The sequence below is a fragment of the Pinus tabuliformis genome, chromosome 7 (genome assembly GCF_031772625.1).
Source record: "Pinus tabuliformis cultivar Carrire ecotype Pingquan chromosome 7, CPIR1, whole genome shotgun sequence".
Taxonomy (NCBI): domain Eukaryota; kingdom Viridiplantae; phylum Streptophyta; class Pinopsida; order Pinales; family Pinaceae; genus Pinus; species Pinus tabuliformis.
The window spans coordinates 185,843,832-185,863,296 of NC_142293.1; the positions used below are offsets into that span (position 1 = coordinate 185,843,832).

Consider the following 19,465-nt stretch of genomic DNA (forward strand, 5'->3'; position numbering starts at 1 on the left):
CACTTGAGAAACTATTATGATGAATATTCAAGTAACATAATGTGCCACCATTAGTGCATGCCCTGCAACACTTCATAAAGGATATAACTTACAGTCCATGCAAGATCCTTTATTTCCTTTCTAAACAGAGTCTCTTCAACGGGATCGATATCATCTGGCAATGCAACACAATCCCACCACCTACAAGCAAATGACATCAATCACCCACAGGCTCAAAGATACACTTTTCGCAGTGCACATGAATTGCATTTTTACATGTTATATATGTACTCTACATTTTAGTCCACTGCCGATTACAGTACAGAAAATATTTGAGGCCTTCAAATGATATGCTATAGCATCTGTGGCCCCAAAATTAAAATACTAGCAATCTAATCAAGATCTGATAGAAAGAAAACAGTCTTTAGTTGAGATAGTTAATAAATTTGATGAGAATCAGCCTGTTAAGTTGCCAATATGCATTTGACAGCTATTATTTGCGAATGAATATACACTCATTACACAATGAGAAAAATCGATTAGACATAATGGATTTACATAGAGCATACTGTCTCTTATATCCCATTGCAAAAGGCTCCCAAATATCCAATACTTTTGACCAATTGAAATCCTCATGTAAATTTTCCTTTGCCCTCTTTATTTTGAGGATGATCATAGAAATCACCTGTATGATTCAAACAATATCAGCACTCTAAATAGTAAACAGCTCCAGTAAAAAATTCAAACCTACACATATTCCATAGAGCAATTTTATTGAAGACAGGTGTACTGAAAACTCTCTACAAGATTACATAATAAAAAACTAAATTCTTCTATTTGTAACGATCCAACTCATTAGCCTAGTTCATAACGTAAAACCTTTGATGTCAAAATGGAAATATTTAAGAACAATTGGCATTATAGCCTAAGCCATGGCATGATGTTGAATACCTACTCAACTGAGAAAAGGAAAACAAGTCAATTCATATACATCAATTTCATTCTTTTTATCGGATTACAAATGCAAGACACCAAATTGATACTATTCCTCAAAGGATATTCCAATTCTAACATAGATTATGATATTTAGGAAGACCTGGCACCGTCATATAGAAAACACCAAATCCAACCTAAATGGAAAACTAAGTATACATAAACAAGGATCAAAACTAAGATTAGATAACTAGTTATAGAAGGATGTAAGAGTTTTTTCTTGTCAAATTGCTAGTTTGGAATTATATAGATAAGATAACAAGATATAAGCAGATTACTGGGCACAAGTGAGCAATATAGGTCAAAGGAACTACATAGTACAGCGAGTCAAAACAGTGAGGATCATGCTACAACTATTCCTAAATACACTTCAAAAATTCAACCGTAAATGCACAATGACAATAGAGATCACAATGCACAAAGACAACACAAGATTTTCCCTGGGAAAACCCACTTGGGAGAAAAGCCTACCAACCTTTTCCTTAAAGAAATTCTAAAGTTCAACAAGAGATACACCTAATTCTGCTAGTCAACTATGATGGTCAAACTGACCAACAATGCTATGGTTAAACCTGGTCAAAACAGACCTCTTGTCAAGTCAATCTTCTGCCCAACAAACTCGGCCTTCCTTGATCTGTCTAGGATGAAATTCGGCCTTCTAGAAACTCAACACATCCGCACAGAATATGCTGCCCAGAATTTCGGCCCAGTTGTGCATAAGTTCAACCTGTTGTCGAGAATATGCCCAGAAAGTCACATGTGCGAAGTAAGAGAGACAGAGATATGCTTGAGATGAACTCATCCTTCTTCGTCCTTCTTATCTTTCTTCCTCCTTCGCTTAGATTGCCAGAATATATCTTGTTCTATGAGAAGTCGAATGGTGCTTTGAGGAGGAGGTCGAGTTCCATATATATAGTGTTCTTCCTAGCTGAATGGGTGTCTTTCACTTTCTACCTGGGGCTGACTTGACAAGTTTGGAGCCAAAAATTCAAAAATCAAAATTTTCTCCTTTGAAACCGACATGAAGAACATGTCTTATATTAATCATTTCATGGGCTAATCAATAAAAATGACATGAAAAACATGTCTTGCGTTTTCATTATATATTTCAAGAGTTCAAATATTAATTAAGAAAACTGACCATAGCTACAAAATTCAATGCTCCCTCTTAGCTAAGGAGGTATTCATAATGACTATCCATATGTTCTCTTGTTGACAAATTTCTCTAAGAAAAGGTTTTAACAATTTATCTTCGGCATCATCTAATTACCATAATCCTGGTCAACAACTTTGACACATGGTAAATCTACAGCATCAACAAGTTACCATAATTTCGGTTGGTACCTCTGACCTATGGTGTATCTTCACAATAATCTTGGTCAGTACTCATGAGTCATGACACATGGTACATCACTAGCATCAACTACTCACCCTAATTTCGGTGTATCTGATACACGGTATACAAACTGTTACCCACCATTTTCTAGGTAATATCCCTAGGAGAAAAAAAATTCTCCAAAATGGTCCTCAATCGGCAGCCCCTTGCAGCCACCAGCTAGCTCATTGTGCCATTTCTCTGTCCCCTGAGCCAGCAATGTGGTCCCTCGCCCATCTCCCATGATTGTATGTTTGAAGGTGGGCCTCTGGAATCTAAAGGTATGCCTTGTCATTTAGAAATTGAGTATTGTAGTTTGCTTATCATGGACACTTCTAGGCATGGATTAATGTGGGGATTCAGTGGAAAGAATGGGCTAGGTCTGTGCTTTTGTCCCCTAGACCCCTTTTAGGTCTTAAAGTGGTGTCGGGAGATTGCCTGTGGGGTGAGGAAAATTTCTCTCAAAAATTTTAGCTAGTATTTCTCAGTAGGATTGCAGTTTCGACATCCAGTTGTACTCAGATTATTTCATTGTTGCTTAATAATAAAACCCTCTGTTGTTGCACCAGTTTTCCCAAGTTGGGTTTTTCCGCGGACTTTTGTCCAAAAATAACTGTGTTATTTTTATGTTTGTGTACTAGCATTTCTTCCAACATTTATTCTTCCGCAGTTTTATTTGTGTAGATTGCAATGTGAGCTATTCAGTGTTTTCTATAGCAAATAGTAAATAAATTGTTAAATTAAAATAACAATTAGGAGAATAATTTCAAGTTGTTGCAATAGGATTCTGGTTGTGGAATTTTCACACAACGAACTTTGGTTGATCACAAGGTCCAATTGGTTTCCTGCTTTTGTCCTTTAAAGTCTGCAATCCCTGACCTCCAAACCTTCACCCTTCCTCACTACTTTCAATGTTCTTCTTGGCAACAGTACTAGGGCTACTTTGAGCACCTACTTGTTGCCCTCAAACAACCACAAGATGCCCAACCAAACCTTCCAACTTGGACTACTCATCCATGAGCATCAAAACTTGAATACATCAATGCAACATATCGTTTGACTCTTGTTGGGCTAGTATAAATTGTTGTAGAGATTGTTCATTGGTTAGAGCTACTAACATTCCTTGTTTAGCACTCTCATATGCCCAACTAGCCTTCTATCAGTTGTGGTGTCCCTTCTTTCTCAAATCTAGGCAGTCTACTTCACCATACAGGGGTCACGACCTCTTTAGGCTGCACTACAAGGGCTCAACCTCCCTGCAACTAGACAGAACCCCTGCAGCCCTATAGCAGAGATGTCTGCTACCCTAAACCATACCCAAAACAACCCAGATTTGTCCTTAACCAATGCGGTTGCCCTCTACTCCTACTCGACCCTATAAAAGACATAAACAGATCCAAACAAATCCTTCTTTCACCCTTGGCCTAGTCTCCTTAAGTTTTGATTGCCTCGGATTGGTTTATTACTATGAATGATCCACTTTGGATGTTGAGAAATGACCTCCACTTAACCTCTATTTATATGGCTTCTTTGGGTGCCAACGAATTGCACTTGGGACACACTTCAACCCAAGCTGACTTGTTCTCTTCTTGTGCAAACCCAACAGTCACATAATAAATCCATAACTCCATTTCTACTTGACATCTCTGTTGATTTGGAGTAGCATCGGATGTGCTCTAGCCACGAAAATTGGTGGAGAGGCTAAAGCACATGAGATCTCCAAGACCCAGAAATGGTTTGGGCGGAATCTAACCGGTTTGGAAGATATTAAAATAATTAATATTTTTAATGGAGTTCCTAAGTCTAAACATAGAAAAAAAATATTAATGTGAATTAATATAAAACTGGGTTAGAATAATCCAAAAGTCATGGATCAAGCCAAATCTAATCTTAGCCGTTGATTAGAGATTTAATCTCGACCGTTGATTGACCAACGAGAAATGTATAAGAGGAGGCTTGAGGGTCAGTTGTAGTCACATTCTATGCAGGATCTAAGAGCCGAGAAAGAGAATTTATAGAGAGAGGCTAACTTAAAGAATTCTACTCCCTCTTATCATGGAATCCATTCAAATCCTTCCATCCTAACCAGTAGCATGAATTTTCTTTTTCTCCTCTATTTGATATTTTCCTTTAAGGACCATCTTTTCTTCTTCCAGCTTCTTTTAAGTCTCGAATATTATCTATGTGATTCTTGCTAGAGCATTATTGAAAACCTTTTACCAAGACTCCTTGCACTGTCCAGCACCAAGCATGACAAAAACTGCTCCAGACTATATGTTATTATGGTGAGAAAGAGAATTTATAGAGAGAGGCTAACTTAAAGAATTCTACTCCCTCTTATCATGGAATCCATTCAAATCCTTCCATCCTAACCAGTACCATGAATTTTCTTTTTCTCCTCTATTTGATATTTTCCTTTAAGGACCATCTTTTCTTCTTCCAGCTTTTTTTAAGTCTCGAATATTATCTATGTGATTCTTGCTAGAGCATTATTGAAAACCTTTTACCAAGACTCCTTGCACTGTCTAGCACCAAGCATGACAAAAACTGCTCCAGACTATATGTTATTATGATGTTCGAAACTGCTTCATCATCTTAACTTCTAAGGCACTTTGACTCCTTATCAGGTCTTTATGATTATTGATATATGGTATTGTATTGCTAACACATAAATAGACTGTGGAGTATTAGCAGCAGTGTGTAGATATTGATCATCTCTTTATGGCACTGAGCCTTACAATTGCTTGCCCAGAATAGAGGAGCTAACACTTCTTTAGCCCAAGTAGATTTATCCTAGTTTTGCTTAGCAACATTATCTCCAAACTATGACTTTACTGAGGTAGTATGCAACACTCAGCATATTGTGATGTCACCAGGATTGCATGCTGCAAAACCAAGATATATTGTAAGTATGAGAAACTGAATTGTGTGAGATATTTGTATTGAGGAGGTTTTGTGATCTTGACACCACGAAGTGTGATTATAATGCCACCGATTTGAATTCTTCTTGAGGAGATCCGTGTTGATTTTGGGTAGCATCTGATGTGCTCTATCCATGAAATTTGGTGGAGAGGCTAAGGCACATGAAATCTCCAAGACCCAGAAATCGTTTGGAGAAACTCCACCTGGATGAATAATTATTAACATAATTAATATTTTTAATGAGTTCCTAAGTCTAAACTTAGGAAAATAAAAATATTAATGTGTATTAATAAAATATGGGTGAGAAAGTTCTAAGTGACGAGAATCAAGCCAGTTCTAATCTTAGCCATTGATTAGGGACTTAATCTCGATCGTTGAAGACTGAATAGGAAAAGTATAAGAGGAGACTTGAGGGTCAGTTGGAGATACACCAAGTGATCAAAGAATTTGATTTTCTAGGCCGAGGTTTCCTGAGAAAATCGAGTTAGTGATCAAAGTTGCAGTGAGGGGTACTTCAGCGAGGGATTTTCATCCAAGGCTGAAGAATACATAGCAGAGAAGCAGCATAGTGTCGGGAGAGACAGCATAGGCCCTAGAAGGGATGATGCAGAGGCCGAAGAGCTGACGCAGAGGACGCAGAAGCCATAGACGCTGTCGTTGGGTCTCAAAGGCAGCACTGGGGAGATTCTGTTGGGCAGATTGCAAGCAGATTAGCAGATTCTGAGCTGGGAGAGGGTGACGCAGCTCCTGGAGTGACATAGTTCCAGAGTAGTGCTTGGAGCAGCTTTCGTTGTCCAGCATAGGGAACAGCCAGAGTCTCTGTGGGGTTTGATCATCTGCTACTGATTTGCTGGAATATTTGTCTCCAAATAGAGGTACCACTGCCAAGGATATTCTCTGTTGGGTGAGTCATTTTTGGCACCCTAGTTGTATTCACGACATCTGCTTAATAATACAAACCCTCTATATGTTGCATCGGTTTTCCCGAATTAGCTTTTTCCGGGGACGATTGTCCAAAATAATGGTGTCCCTTGTGTTATTGTCTCAGTTTACTTCAGTGCATGATTTGTATATTTGTGAATGCTGCAATAGTGTTTACTTCGATGTTTATGCAGTGAAATAACTTGTTAATGTAAAGAACAAGTAGGAGATTGTAAACCAATAATTGTTGTAAGGGTTTCTGATGTGTTAGATTCAGGAATTTTCACATGCTATCAAAGCATTGCAGATCATAGGCGACTAAAGACACCAGCCGAGAAATCTGAGAATTTGCAGCAGAGAAGTAGTTGTCCCAAGAGACAGCGTTGTTCCAGAGCTGAAGAGGCAAGAGGAGTGACGCAGTGCAGAGAATATGACATAGAGGCTCACGAAGTGCCTGCGTAAGCGCTCTGAGCCAGGAGAAGGACCAGCGCAGAGGCAAAGGAGGGCAGATCAGGCTCACGCAGAGCCACGTCATCCTTTTGAGCCAGGAAGGATTGACGCAGTTGGTTGAGAGGAGCATATTCAGCCCACGCAGAGACTGTGCAAAGCCTGAAGGGCTCAGATTCTTCAAGTTGTCGGGCTAAGAGAGTTGTGCAGATTTTGATTTGAGGAGCTGGTGGGACGTTGTTTCTGTCGGTGAAGAACAATGTCTAAGGAGACTGAACCAAGGTAGAGGGAAGCACTACCTCGACAGATTTCTCGACAAGAAATCTAGATCCGAGTTACAGCGTCAAAGGAGGATTGGAGAGGAGTGATTCGACAGTTCACCGGAGCATTTCCGAGAGGGAAATCAAGACTCAGAGGGAGTCTAGAGAAGGGGAGTAGAGATGGAAATGAATGGGTTGAAGGATCACGACAGATTGGACGGAGCATCCAATTTCGTCATTTGGATGGCCAAGATCTTGGCAATCCTAGACAAACATCGCATCAAGGACTATGCCTTGAAGGTTGTTGCTAAACCGGTTGACGTTGATCCGTTGAAGAAAATACAAGGAGGCCCAGGCTAAGGCCAAGTGCATGATCCTAGACAAGGTCAAAGATCATGTAGTACCACACATTGCTGAGAAGAACATAGCAAGGGAGATGTGGGAGACCCTGACCACCTTGTATCAAAGCTCTTTCGTGCAACGGAAGATGCTATTAGAAAATCAGTTGAGACAGTATCAGATGCAGAAAGGAGAGGAGATAGATCCCTTCTGTCTCAAGTTCCAAGGGATTCGCGACCAGCGTACTTCCGTGGGGTCTACACCGGATCCAGAGTTCATGGTCAGGACTGCCCTGAATGCAATCTTTGAGGAGTGGGAGATGTTTGTCCAAAGCATTTTGGGAAAAGAAACTCTCCCCAATTGAGAGGAGATGTGGGCAGCTCTTCGACAAGAAGAGCTCAGGAGATTGACCAAGGTGGGGAGTAGTGGTAAGGGAGTTCGAATCAAGAAGGAGGAGGAGGATGCATCTCTCGCATTAGTAGGACAGCAGGGGCTACAGAAGAGGAAGAAGAAAGACATCTCCAAGGTTAAGTGCTTCAACTGTGGGGAGCTAGGACATTATGCCTCTTAGTGCCCCAGGAAGAAAGGCAAGGAAGAAGCTTCTAACTCAAAGGCTGCTCTAGCAAAGGCGGAGAACGATGTCGACACTAATGACGATTGTGCCATGAGTGCTCATGCATCTCTAGAGAAGAGGTGGGGAGACTTGGCGCTGTAGTCGAGAGGACTACAAAAGAGGGGGCAAGATCCTTGAGGTGCCCAAACTCTTAGATCACATATGGCTATGGGAGCCCTTAACGACAGTAGCATGGTGACAGGTGTTAGGTGGAGCAAGGTGTGATGGAGCGACAAGGCAGTGCTAGAGTGCAAAAGTATGTAGCAGCGCAGTGGAGGTTGCAACAATGCAAGAGGCATAGAAGAGCTTGCAACAACGCAGTGGCAGTAGAGGGAGCACAGAATAGCAGCAGAGGTAGCTTCAGCATCACGAGGCTTCCAAACTAACCAGGATGTCAGTGATTGGGTGAAGTCAGTTACTTACTTTTCGGTAACTGAGTTGTAGTGCAGTAGTTAGCAGTGCCAGTGCTATGGGCAGCATGATGCAGCATTTTGAGAGGGAGTTGTAGTACAGATGTAGCAGTGGCAGTGGCAATGTCATGGGCAGCAATACAAGAAGCAGTAGTGCAGTGGATGTGGGTCAACAGGCCAAGCATCAACACAGAGGACTGATGTGGAGGATCAGTGTGATGCTTCTATGGTGAAGCATTGCTAGAGCACATTCCTCGCTAAGAGGGAGTGTTGATTTTGGGTAGCATCAGATGTGCTCTAGCCATGAAATTTGGTGGAGAGGCTAAGGCACATGAGATATCCAAGATCCAGAATCGTTTGGAGAAATACCACCCGGATGAAGAATTATTGAAATAATTAATATTTTTAATGAGTTCCTAAGTCTAAACTTAGGGAAAATAAAAATATTAATGTCTACTAATAAAATATGGGTGAGAAAGTTCTAAGTGACGAGGATCAAGCCAGTTCTAATCTTAGTCATTGATTAGGGACTTAATCTCGGTCGTTGAAGACTCAACAGGAAAAGTATAAGAGGAGACTTGAGGGTCAGTTGGAGATACACCAAGCAATCAAAGAATTCGATTTTTTGGGGCGAGGTTTGCTGAGGAAATCGAGTTAGTGATCAGAGTTGCAGTGAGGGGTAATTCAGCAAGGGATTTTCATCCGAGGCTAAAGAATATATAGCAGAGTGCCAGGAGAGACAGTACAGGCCCTAGAAGGGCTCACGCAGAGGCTGAAGAGCTGACCCAGAGCACACAGATGGCTGACGCAGGTGACGCAGAAGCTGTAGAGGCTAACATTGGGCCTTAGAGGCAATGCTGGGGAGATTCTGTGGGGCAGACTAGGACGAGATCAATAGATTCTGAGCCAGGAGAGGGTGACGCAGCTCCTGGAGGAGTGATGCAGTTCCAGAGTAGTGCTTGGAGCATCTTTCGCTATCCAGCATAGGGAACAGCCAGAGTCATTGTCGGGTTTGATTATTTGCTTGCTAATTTGCCAGAATATCTGTCTCCAGATAGAGCTACTACTGCCGAGGATATTCTCTGTGGGTGAGCCGTTTCTGGCACCCTAGTTGTATTAACGAAATCTGTTTCATAATACAAACCCTCTATATGCTGCATCGATTTTCCCGAATTGGGCTTTTTTCCCGAGACGATTGTCCAAAAATAACAGTGTCCCTTGTGTTATTGTCCCAGTTTATTTCAATGCATGATCTATATATTTTTGAAAGCTACGATAGTGTTTACTTCGATGTTTATGCAATTAAATAACTCGTTAATGTAAAGAACAAGTAGGAGATTGTAAACCAGTAATTGCAGAAGGGGTTTCTAATGTGTTAGATTCAGGAATTTTCACAATCCGAGACTATTAATGTTCTCGTAGTAGTGGCATCCCTAAATCATGTAGTAGTCTAGACTATCATTGTGAACTTGAGACATAAAGCATCCCTGTGTACTGAGATCATGTACCATATTTGTGAAGTATCATTTGTTGTTACATTGAACCATTCATCATTGGAAGCACCGAGACTGTGAAGTACACCTGAGAATTATAGCCCCGGGATTGCAGAGGATGATCAATCTATGGTTTTATAACATCATGGTTGCTTTCAGCATTTGTGAAATAGAATTGAGTTTTGTAGTATGAACCCGAAACTATGATTGCCAACAAGACTATGATATCATCTTTTGATTCGCTTAGATGCAAACTTAATCCTTGAATGTCTCTTTTCTTTCATTCCTTAGACTTTAGCACCTTAGCTCTAATACCATGTTGAAGAATCTAGAGCACATGTAGTTAATGAGATTCTTCTTGACATGATAACTATTTGTGAGGCATTTTTTATTTTTCTTATTAGCACAATCTTCTGTTTGAGATTATTAGAGTGTGTGTTTCTTATTTCATCAAATAGCTACAAAAAACAAAGAGACAAGAACACAAGATGTTGGCATTCTGCCAAGGCCAAAACCTCTCCCTCTTGGAGAGGAAAACCCGCACATAATTCTTCTTATAGAGATTCCAATTGACGAACACCAAGACCATGACCCTTGACTTACTATGCCACTCCAAGACCAAGACACCAATCCTCTTCTTTGTCACTGTTGAGATAATCATCATTGCTGCACCACTGAGGTCATCATCAAGATCTTCACTGTTGTTGCAACATCTTTTCACTTTCATCGAGGTCTTAACTGTACCACTGAGATCTTCTTAAGGTTTGCACCTAGGCTCACTGAGGTCATGAATGTTACTCCTTCATTGTGATCATAACCTTGTGATAGAGTCTCCATTGAGATCATATCTATGCTTATGATCATGACTGCAGAGAGTGTTACTATAGGACCTTCTTTTCTGAATTATGCCGAGACTGTGTAGACTGATGTGGGATCTCTGAGATTCTTGTCATCACTGCTATGCCAAGATGATACTGTCTAGAATGATGAGACAGAGTGTTCCCCTCTTGCACTGAAACCCTTATCATCATACTTATGCCGAGAATGTTACTATTTTTGTAGCACTCATCTGAAGCTACAGTGATGCCATCTGAAGTCTAAGCCTTATGCGAAGATAGACAGTCCTGTACCCATCCGAAATCTGAGTTCTTGTACCTCCGAAGTTGCAGAGATACTTATCTGAAATTCTATGTTTTTGTGGTGACTCTAGCCGCCTATTTATAGGTGTTATGCCTCCATAATAAGTCGACATGTCAATGTGAACTGATGTGTCTCTTTTATTGAGCCGACATGTCATTTGTATATACTTTGAGGCCGACTTAACTGATCTCTTCATTGTTTTGCTGGCAGTCTTCTTCTTTGGAGGATGGTGCTTGTCTTGGAGGGCTACTTGACACTAGGTTGACCCATATTCATGCTCAAGAAGAGCTCTTTAACATGACTTTGATTCTTTGACTTTCCTAGCACTAGATCGCATCACGTCTAGATCGTTTTCTTATTTCTGATAATATCCTTTAGTAGGACCTATTCTTTCAAGCATCAATCCTCCCCTACCTAGGATCGAACCATTGGCCCATATGCTTAGAAATTGACTTGAGGATGGCTCCATGGAACCGCCCCTTCCTCTTTGAATCTTTCTAGCTTGAAAAGCTAGACTTCCATGCTAAGCTTGAAACATGGTGGAAAGACATATGAGTGATCAACCACAACACAATGGAAACTTTCCAATTAAAGCTGAAGGAATTAAAAGGGAAAATCAAAGAATGGAATCGATTCGATTTTGGTAATATACATCAGGAAAAACGAAAGTTGGAGGAAGCAATGCAATCAATCCAACAGCAAATCATCCTGGAAGGGCATACTGAAGCCCTCTCTGGTTAGGAGGGAGAGGTACTCAATGACCTTGAGCAACGGTGGAAACAGGAGGAAATCTTGTGGAGGCAAAAATCAAGATTTAATGGCTTAAAGAGGGGGAGCGCAACACGAAATTCTTTCATAGGACTATGTTGAAACACAGACAGTTCAATGGGATCTTCTCCCTCAATGGATCTAACGGTCGACGGCTAGTGCAACATGAAGAGATCTCAGAAAAGTTGATTGGCCATTTCCAAACTCTATTCACGGAACCTAAGGAGGATCGTAGCGATCCCATCTCCAAAATCAAGCACTATATTCCGAAATTAATCTCGAAAGATCAGAATGATGCTCTTATGTGGGAGCTCTCCTATGCGGAAGTGGAAGAAGGTGTTCGGGCACTCCATGCGAACAAAGCTCCTAGTCGGGACAAATTCATTTTTGAATTCTTCAAAGCGGGATGGCACTTCCTAGGGGCTGAAATCCATGAATTAGTGGAAGACTCCCGCCGCACTCAACGAATCTGGTCAAGTTTGAATGTAACATTTCTCACACTTATCCCAAAGAAAGGTGTGGCACTGGATCCAAGTGGCTTCTGACCAATTTCCCTATGCAATGTTATTTATAAAATTATTTCAGGCATTCTAGTCCGGCAGCTAAAACCCCCTATTGAAAGAGATTATAAGGCCCGAATAGTCAGGTTTTGCGGAATGTCGGAAAATCATGGATTAGTTCACTCTCTATCCTTATCCAAATCTCTAGGTATACTCATTAAACTCGATCTCTCAAAAGCTTATGATCACCTGAATTGGAACTATCTTCTGTCGATCCTCAATTTGTTCAGATTCTCCCTGCCTGGATTAGCTTGGCCAAATCCATGATTGTAAACCCCTTTTATTCCATTCTTGTTAATAGGGCACCCTCTCACACCTTCCGAGGGTCCAGAGCTCTGCCACAAGGGGATCCCATATCCCCCTTTCTCTTTATCATAGCAGCGAAAGGTCTAGGTAGACTCATAAAGGTAGCAGCGGACTCTCGCAGTCTCCATCCTATCACTCACCAACGATTTGTTGATGACAATATGTTGTATGAAAAACCAACCCTCAAAGAAGCCAAGCAATTTGGTTCCATCCTTGAGGAGTTTAAGCAGGCATCGGGCACACTAATCAATGGCAACAAATCAGTTATCTTCTTTTTTAACACTCACCTAAGGGTGCATAGCCATCTGGGTCGAACTCTTGGCTTCAGAATTGGCTCACTCCCAAGCACGTATCCCAAGCTCCCTCTGGTATCTAAGTCTTTAAAGGTCGCTCATTGTTGGGCGTGGGATCCCCCCAAGGCAAGTTTTGACCAAGTCCGATGTAAAGACTCCGCAATTTGTGGGCGCGGAGCGCGAAGTTGTAATTGAGTCATAGGGTTGTCCATCCTTACTTTTGTAATGTAGTGTCGGCTTGAGAGTTCTACCCATGGTCCGCAAACCATGGGATTGTATAAATAGAACGAGGTTTTAAGTGTAAAGAGACATCTAATCATATGGAAGGAATCGAAGAAGAAGATCTAATGAGGAAGCATTGAGTCTAAAGTGTAAAGTCGTGTCTTTGGGTCATAAAGTAGGAGAAGGCTCTGCAGCTGAGTGCGCAGAGGCCTAGTAGTCCGCAGCTAAGTGCGCGGACCCCTGCAGCTGAGTGCGCAGGGCAGGTTGAGTCTGTAACCAGTTGAAGCATTAATAAAGAAAAGTTTTACATTATTTCTGTATATCTTTTCCAGTTTTATGCATTGAAGTATATTGGGTATGAATTGCAAGTTTATTGTTTATTTGCTGCGCGAACTTATATGAATGTGTTGAATAAGGGAATATAAGATAAAGTATCTGTTTACGCGAAGATAACTAACTGTTATAAGAAGATAAGTAAGATCCGCAGTGTAACTTGGGGAAATAGCGCAAATCGCTGCTCTAGCAGCGCGAAAGCTCCTCAGCCCCCTGGTTAGGGCTGCACGAAGGCGAATATAACAGGGAGCGAAGGCCTCATAGGTCAGGAAAGTGCGCAAAGTGACCTACGCAAGGGTATTCACAATTGGACTAAATCGACCCCTCAGACATCTCAAGGGTGCGGAAACTTGGTCCCAGCATCCCCCCATATTGCTTCGGGTGAGACCTCAGTCCGCGCTTCGCGGATTGTTGTCGAAAGGACCAGTAGTACAGGGATTTGTTTAGCTAAATAACTCTGAACCTGGGTCAGGCCCTATCAAGCCAACAAATGGTTCTGTTGTCAAGACGTGAATCTACATAGAGATGTCTGATGTCGTATCATTGGAATCCAACTAAGAAGGAAATTGAAGGTTGGTTGGATAGGAGAATCCACGAGTTTGTGGCATAGGAGAACAGAGATCCGCGACTATCAAAAGAAGAGTGGTTAGACTGCTACCTGTACACATTGATCCACGAAAGTTTCTTCGCGTCTTTCCCTATTGAGATGTACGAGTGGATCGCAAAGCTAGTAGATAGCCAAGGAAGGTGGAAACTCAACAATCCTATTGTGTGGACCCCAAAGTTGGTACACAGACTGGAAGCATCTGAGGATAAGATCACGCGCGTTGTTGACCACTGGCTCAATCGGATTATAGAAGGATTCATCACTGAGTTCGCAGTAGATACTTCAGTCAGCGATAACGAGGCAAAGCAACGATTTCTCAAAGGACCGCGAGGTAAGTACGTAAAGTCTTTGAATACTTGGATTAAAATATTATTGTGTGAAAAGAGGGTTATGCAATTACCTTGATGTCCAGAGCTACGCGAAGTGGAAAAACCTACAGAAATGAAGGGAGTAAGGAACCAAAGAATAGCCCTTTGATTTCACCTCCACGAAGGGACGAGGAAGAGCTCGTGAAGGTCTCACCGAGAAGTGCGATCAATTTGATAAGATAGAGGATTTCGCGCATACCACCCCCACCCACACCACCACTAGCTTCACCACCTTCACCCCCATCTTCGCCCGTACCACCTCCGCCACCACCGCGAGTCAATATGGCAAACGCGATAAAGTTCCCTATGTTCAAGGGAGTAGGAAATGAAGATCCAGACCAGTTTTGGTTCGTGACAAGGGCTGTATCGGAAGCACAAGGAGTTACAGATGATAATATAAAGAAAGCGACGCTGGTCAGCGCCCTGCAGGATCGCATGTTGACATGGTATATTAAGCATTCTAATGACAATCCGAATGTGAGGATCGCGGATATCCAAATTGCGCTGAATAGAGAATTTAGCAGGCCGAAGTCAGAGGTGCAGTCGATCATTGGATTCAAAGAGATCACAATGCTACCAGGCAAGACTCCTTGGGAGTTGGATCAGAGACTGAAGTGCACAATTCGCGAAGCTAATATGACTTTGATGGATGGACAGCACCATGAATGGTTTGTAGCATCGCTGACGCCGCATTTGAGGAACGTGTTGTTGCAACAGAGGTTAACAACTCAGGCAGAGGCCTTGGAGATCACGATGAGGTTGCATGAGACCCCGATACAGGATCCTAACCTGGGAGTTCAGCAGATCCACGCGCAGTTGAAAAACTTATGCCTTGAGATGCAGAGTCTGAAACAGGACAGGACAGCTCGCCCGGAAGTGCGTGAAGAAGTATGGTGCGTAAAATGCAAGGGTCAAGGTCACGATAAGGACCATTGCCCTGTGTTTGCGAATTACCTCGCAGGAGGAGGGTCGATGTCGTTAAGACCGGAGGCACAAGCAGGACCTAGCACAGCGCCTGCTTTGTGGTACGCGATTTGTCAAATAGGAGGAAAGCATGCTATGGACAACTGCCATTTGTTGCAGAAGTACACACAGAAATCGCAACAATTGTTCTGTAATTTTTGTAGATTGGTTGGTTGGACACGATGAGCACACCTATAGAAGCTATGAGCTGATGATGGATAAGACTCCCACCTACAGAGTTTAGGCCAAAACGCAGCCCCTTGAACAGAACGCAAGAGTGGTGCGAACCATATTTCAAGGGCGCGGACAAGGTCGAGGTGGAGGAGGGCCTGGAAGAGGTCGCAGACAGCTGATATGCTACAATTGCGGAGGGCCAGGACATTATTCCCGTGATTGTATGAATCCAACGCATCCATCAAGTCTGTATTGTACCTTGTTTGATCACAAGACGGAGGACTGTCCTACGTTGATAGCTAGGCTGCGCGACAAGGGAGCGCTCCAACTTCCCCTGACTCGGAACTTGCAAATGATGAGGTCTGAGCCGCGTGAGGAAGATCCAAATGTGAACATTGTGCTTCAAAGTGGAATTACGACAGGAGATGATAAAGGCCAACAGCCCAAAGATAGTACTTGGGTTCACAAGGCTACGACGAAAGACGCAGAGTTTGATTTGGAGCGCGCTAAGGAAATCTTCATGGAAGCTAAGAAGAGCTTCGTTGATGCCTCCACTTCAGGAAGCAAAGATAGATCGTAGCCGGAAATGGACCCATCTATGCTTATGACGTTCCTAGAAACATTCATGACGCTAATGCGCAATAGTAAGGCTATAATGGGATTGCAGGAACTCATTAACAGATGCGTTGGGACCACGCCAGGAGAGCCGCACGTAGTCCAGAAGATTGGAAAGCATGCGACGAGGAAGGGAAGAGAAATGAGGTTGATCGCGCAGATTGGAGAATATGAGATGGACCAAGTAATTCTGGATTTAGGATCGGACGCAAACGTTCTGCCAAAGCAGACATGGGAGCGCATGGGAAGGGTTACGCTGCAATGGTCTCCTATCCAGCTGCGAATAGCGAACTAGTAAAAGATAATACCTATGGGGAGACTGTAGGGAATCATCATGGATATTGAAGGAGCGAGCGCGCTAGCATACTTTGAAGTGATAGAGATTGTTGATGACAGCAATCCCTACCTCGCGCTCCTAGGAATCGATTGGGCCACTGACATGAACGGGGTGATTAATCTGAAGAAGCGCAGGATGATTTTTGAGAAAAAGTCTGCGCGTAGTCGTACCTTTGGACCCTGTAGAAGGATCGCGCTACACAGAGCCAGTGCGCAACTATGAAAGCGACGACAATTTGGACTGCATCTACAAGATAACCGCACGAGAGCAAGACTGGGTAAATCCCACCGCGGATGGACGAATCTCATGGGAGCGCGAAAGCTCCTGTACATCGGATTCTGATGAGCAAATAGAGCGATCGCAGAACCGGTTGCACGAGGTAACCACGCTGAACTGTAATATGATGACAAGATCGTTGCGCTGCATATCAACGGAAGTGAGGGATCTGCCTACTTATGATGGATTAGGGGAGGTAGGTGCTTTCTTGAACAGATTTGAAAGGGAGGTACCAGAACAGCAACATTTCGAGGCCTTGAAGTGGGTACTGCGCACTACGCCCGCGAGGTGGTGGTGTACGCACCAAGGAAGCTTTGAGGATTGGCGCAAATGTAGGAGAATAATGTGCATGCATTTTGGGAAGCCTCAGATGCGACTAACAGACAAGTATGACAGACGGGATGATCCGCGCACGCACCTGGCCAAGTGGACAAAGGTCTATGGAGAAGAGCCACAATCTGAGTGGGTGCACCTGTTCTGTCATACCCTAGATGTTATACCCATGAACTGGTATATAGAGATGGAGCTCCACCATGGGACGGGTGAATGGGATATCTTGCGCGAAGGGTTCCTGTTAACCTTCACTTTTGAGGATCGTTGGTGGGACACTGTTGATGACGTGGTACAAGCGGTAAAAGTAGCTATCTTTAGGATACCATAGAAGCTGATAGAATCGATTCAGCCTGAATGGGCTACTCAGCTGAGCTACGCGCTAGAGTGTTATAATGTAAATGCTGAAGAAGACGACGAGGATCCGCGGAAAATTAACATTCCAGAAACAGAAGGCCATCGCAAGGTTCAAGGACCACTGATTGAAGACCCTGACATAATCGCACCGGTAAAGACAAAGCAAGTGAACATTGGTACGGAGGCCAAACCTAAGTATGCAACGCTCGGCGACTACTGGGATGACACAACAATGGATAAGGTCGCTGAGTTACTCCGCGAGTACCAGGACTTATTCCCGACCAAGATCACGGACTTAAAAGGAATCATCGGAGATTTAGGAATGATGAGGATCACATTAAAGCCCGACGCGAAGCCAGTTAAGCAGAGGCCTTACCGCTTGAATCCGAAATACAAGGAGAAGGTCCGCGTAGAACTAGACAAAATGCTCGCAGCAGGAATCATTGAGCCGGTGGAAGAATCCAATTGGGTAAGCCCTATGGTGGTGCAGGAAAAGAAGCAGAAGGGCGAGATAAGAATATGTGTGGATCTCAGAAAATTGAATGACGCGTGTGTGCATGACCCATTCCCAACTCCGTTCACAGATGAAGTATTGGAAAATGTCGGTGGGCAGGAAGCATATTCTTTCACTGACGAGTTCTCAGGGTACCACCAGATCAAAATCGTGCCGGAAGATAGGAGCAAGACAACCTTCACGACTGAGTGGGGCTGCTTTCAATACACTGTTATGCCGTTTGGGTTGAAGAACGTGCCGACCATCTTTTCGCGCATAGTTGTTGCAGCATTCAAGGAATATATCCACAAGTTCCTAGAGGTTTATCTTGATGATTGGACTGTATTTGGGCTGGTTAAGCACCATGTAGCGAGCTTACGCTTGATGTTGGATACCTGCCAAAGACACCAAATCGCGCTGAACCTCAAGAAGTGTACATTCCTCGTTCCTTTTGGGAACCTGTTGGGACACATGGTTTGCAGACAGGGACTAATGGTAGACCCCGCGAAGATTGTGGTGATTCTAAATTTGGAAGCGCCGCAAAGTGTGAAACAGCTACGCGCTACCCTGGGACATACGGGGTACTACAAGAAGTTCATCAAAAGCTATGCCCAGATCACCGCGCCGATGGAGAAGCTGTTGAAAAAAGATGTCACGTTCTGCTGGAACGATGACTGTAAGAAAAGCCTAGATGTACTAAAAGAAAAGATGGCCTCTACGCCGATCCTGGTCTTCCCGAAATGGGACGAGGAGTTTCATGTCCATGTTGACGCATTGTGTATAGCGCTGGGAGCGGTACTAACACAGGATGGTGGAGAGGGCTTGGATCACCCTATCGCATTCGCAAGTCACAGATTGTCTAAAGCAGAAAAGAACTATTCCACCACTGAACGTGAGGGATTGGCTATGGTGTACGTGCTCCAGAAATATCGGCACTATTTGCTAGGGGGACACTTCAAGATGTATACAGATCATTCCGCGCTGAAATACTTGGTCAATAAGCTTGTGTTGGGGGGGCGCATATGCAGGTGGCTTTTATTGTTCCAAGAATATGATTTTGAGGTCGTTGTGAAGCCTGGGCGACTGAACGCGGGACCGGATCACCTGTCGCGCATTGAGACAGGAGAGGAACCTACTAGTTTGGAGGAAGGATTACCTGATGCACAACTCTTTGCTGTGCGCGTAGCGGATGGACACTTTGAAGATATAATCCACTTTCTCACAACTGGAACTGCGCCGAAAGAGTACTTCATCCAGCAGAAGAAGGAACTGGTGGTGCGCGTGGCAGATTTTTCTGTCATTGCGGGGCACCTATATAAGATGGGCAATGATGAGATACTGCGAAGGTATGTACCTGAATTTGAACGAAGCCATATCCTCGCAGACGCGCATGGGGGCGCTGTGGGAGGACACTATGCAAGGAAAGTGACCGCACAAAAGATTCTCCGCGCAGGGTTGTGGTGGCCGACCCTTCATCAGGATTCAAAAGCACATTGCAAGGCCTATGATGTATGTCAAAGAACAGGTAAGCCATCGCGAGGGGACGAGATGCCTTTGAATCCGTAAATGAT

At 43.3% G+C, this 19,465-nt stretch overlaps 1 protein-coding gene across 1 annotated transcript in view; it reads right to left on the reverse strand.

The window, feature by feature from the left end:
* The window catches only part of LOC149246470 (histone-lysine N-methyltransferase ATXR2-like), a 226,532-nt gene that overhangs the window by 97,630 nt on the left and 109,437 nt on the right, over positions 1–19,465 (reverse strand). The window contains exons 7-8 of the mRNA XM_089441655.1: positions 549–664; positions 93–180 (exon numbers count right to left, since the gene is read on the reverse strand). Coding sequence (XP_089297781.1) covers positions 93–180; positions 549–664 — 204 coding nt within the window. The remainder of the gene's footprint in view (positions 1–92; positions 181–548; positions 665–19,465) is intronic.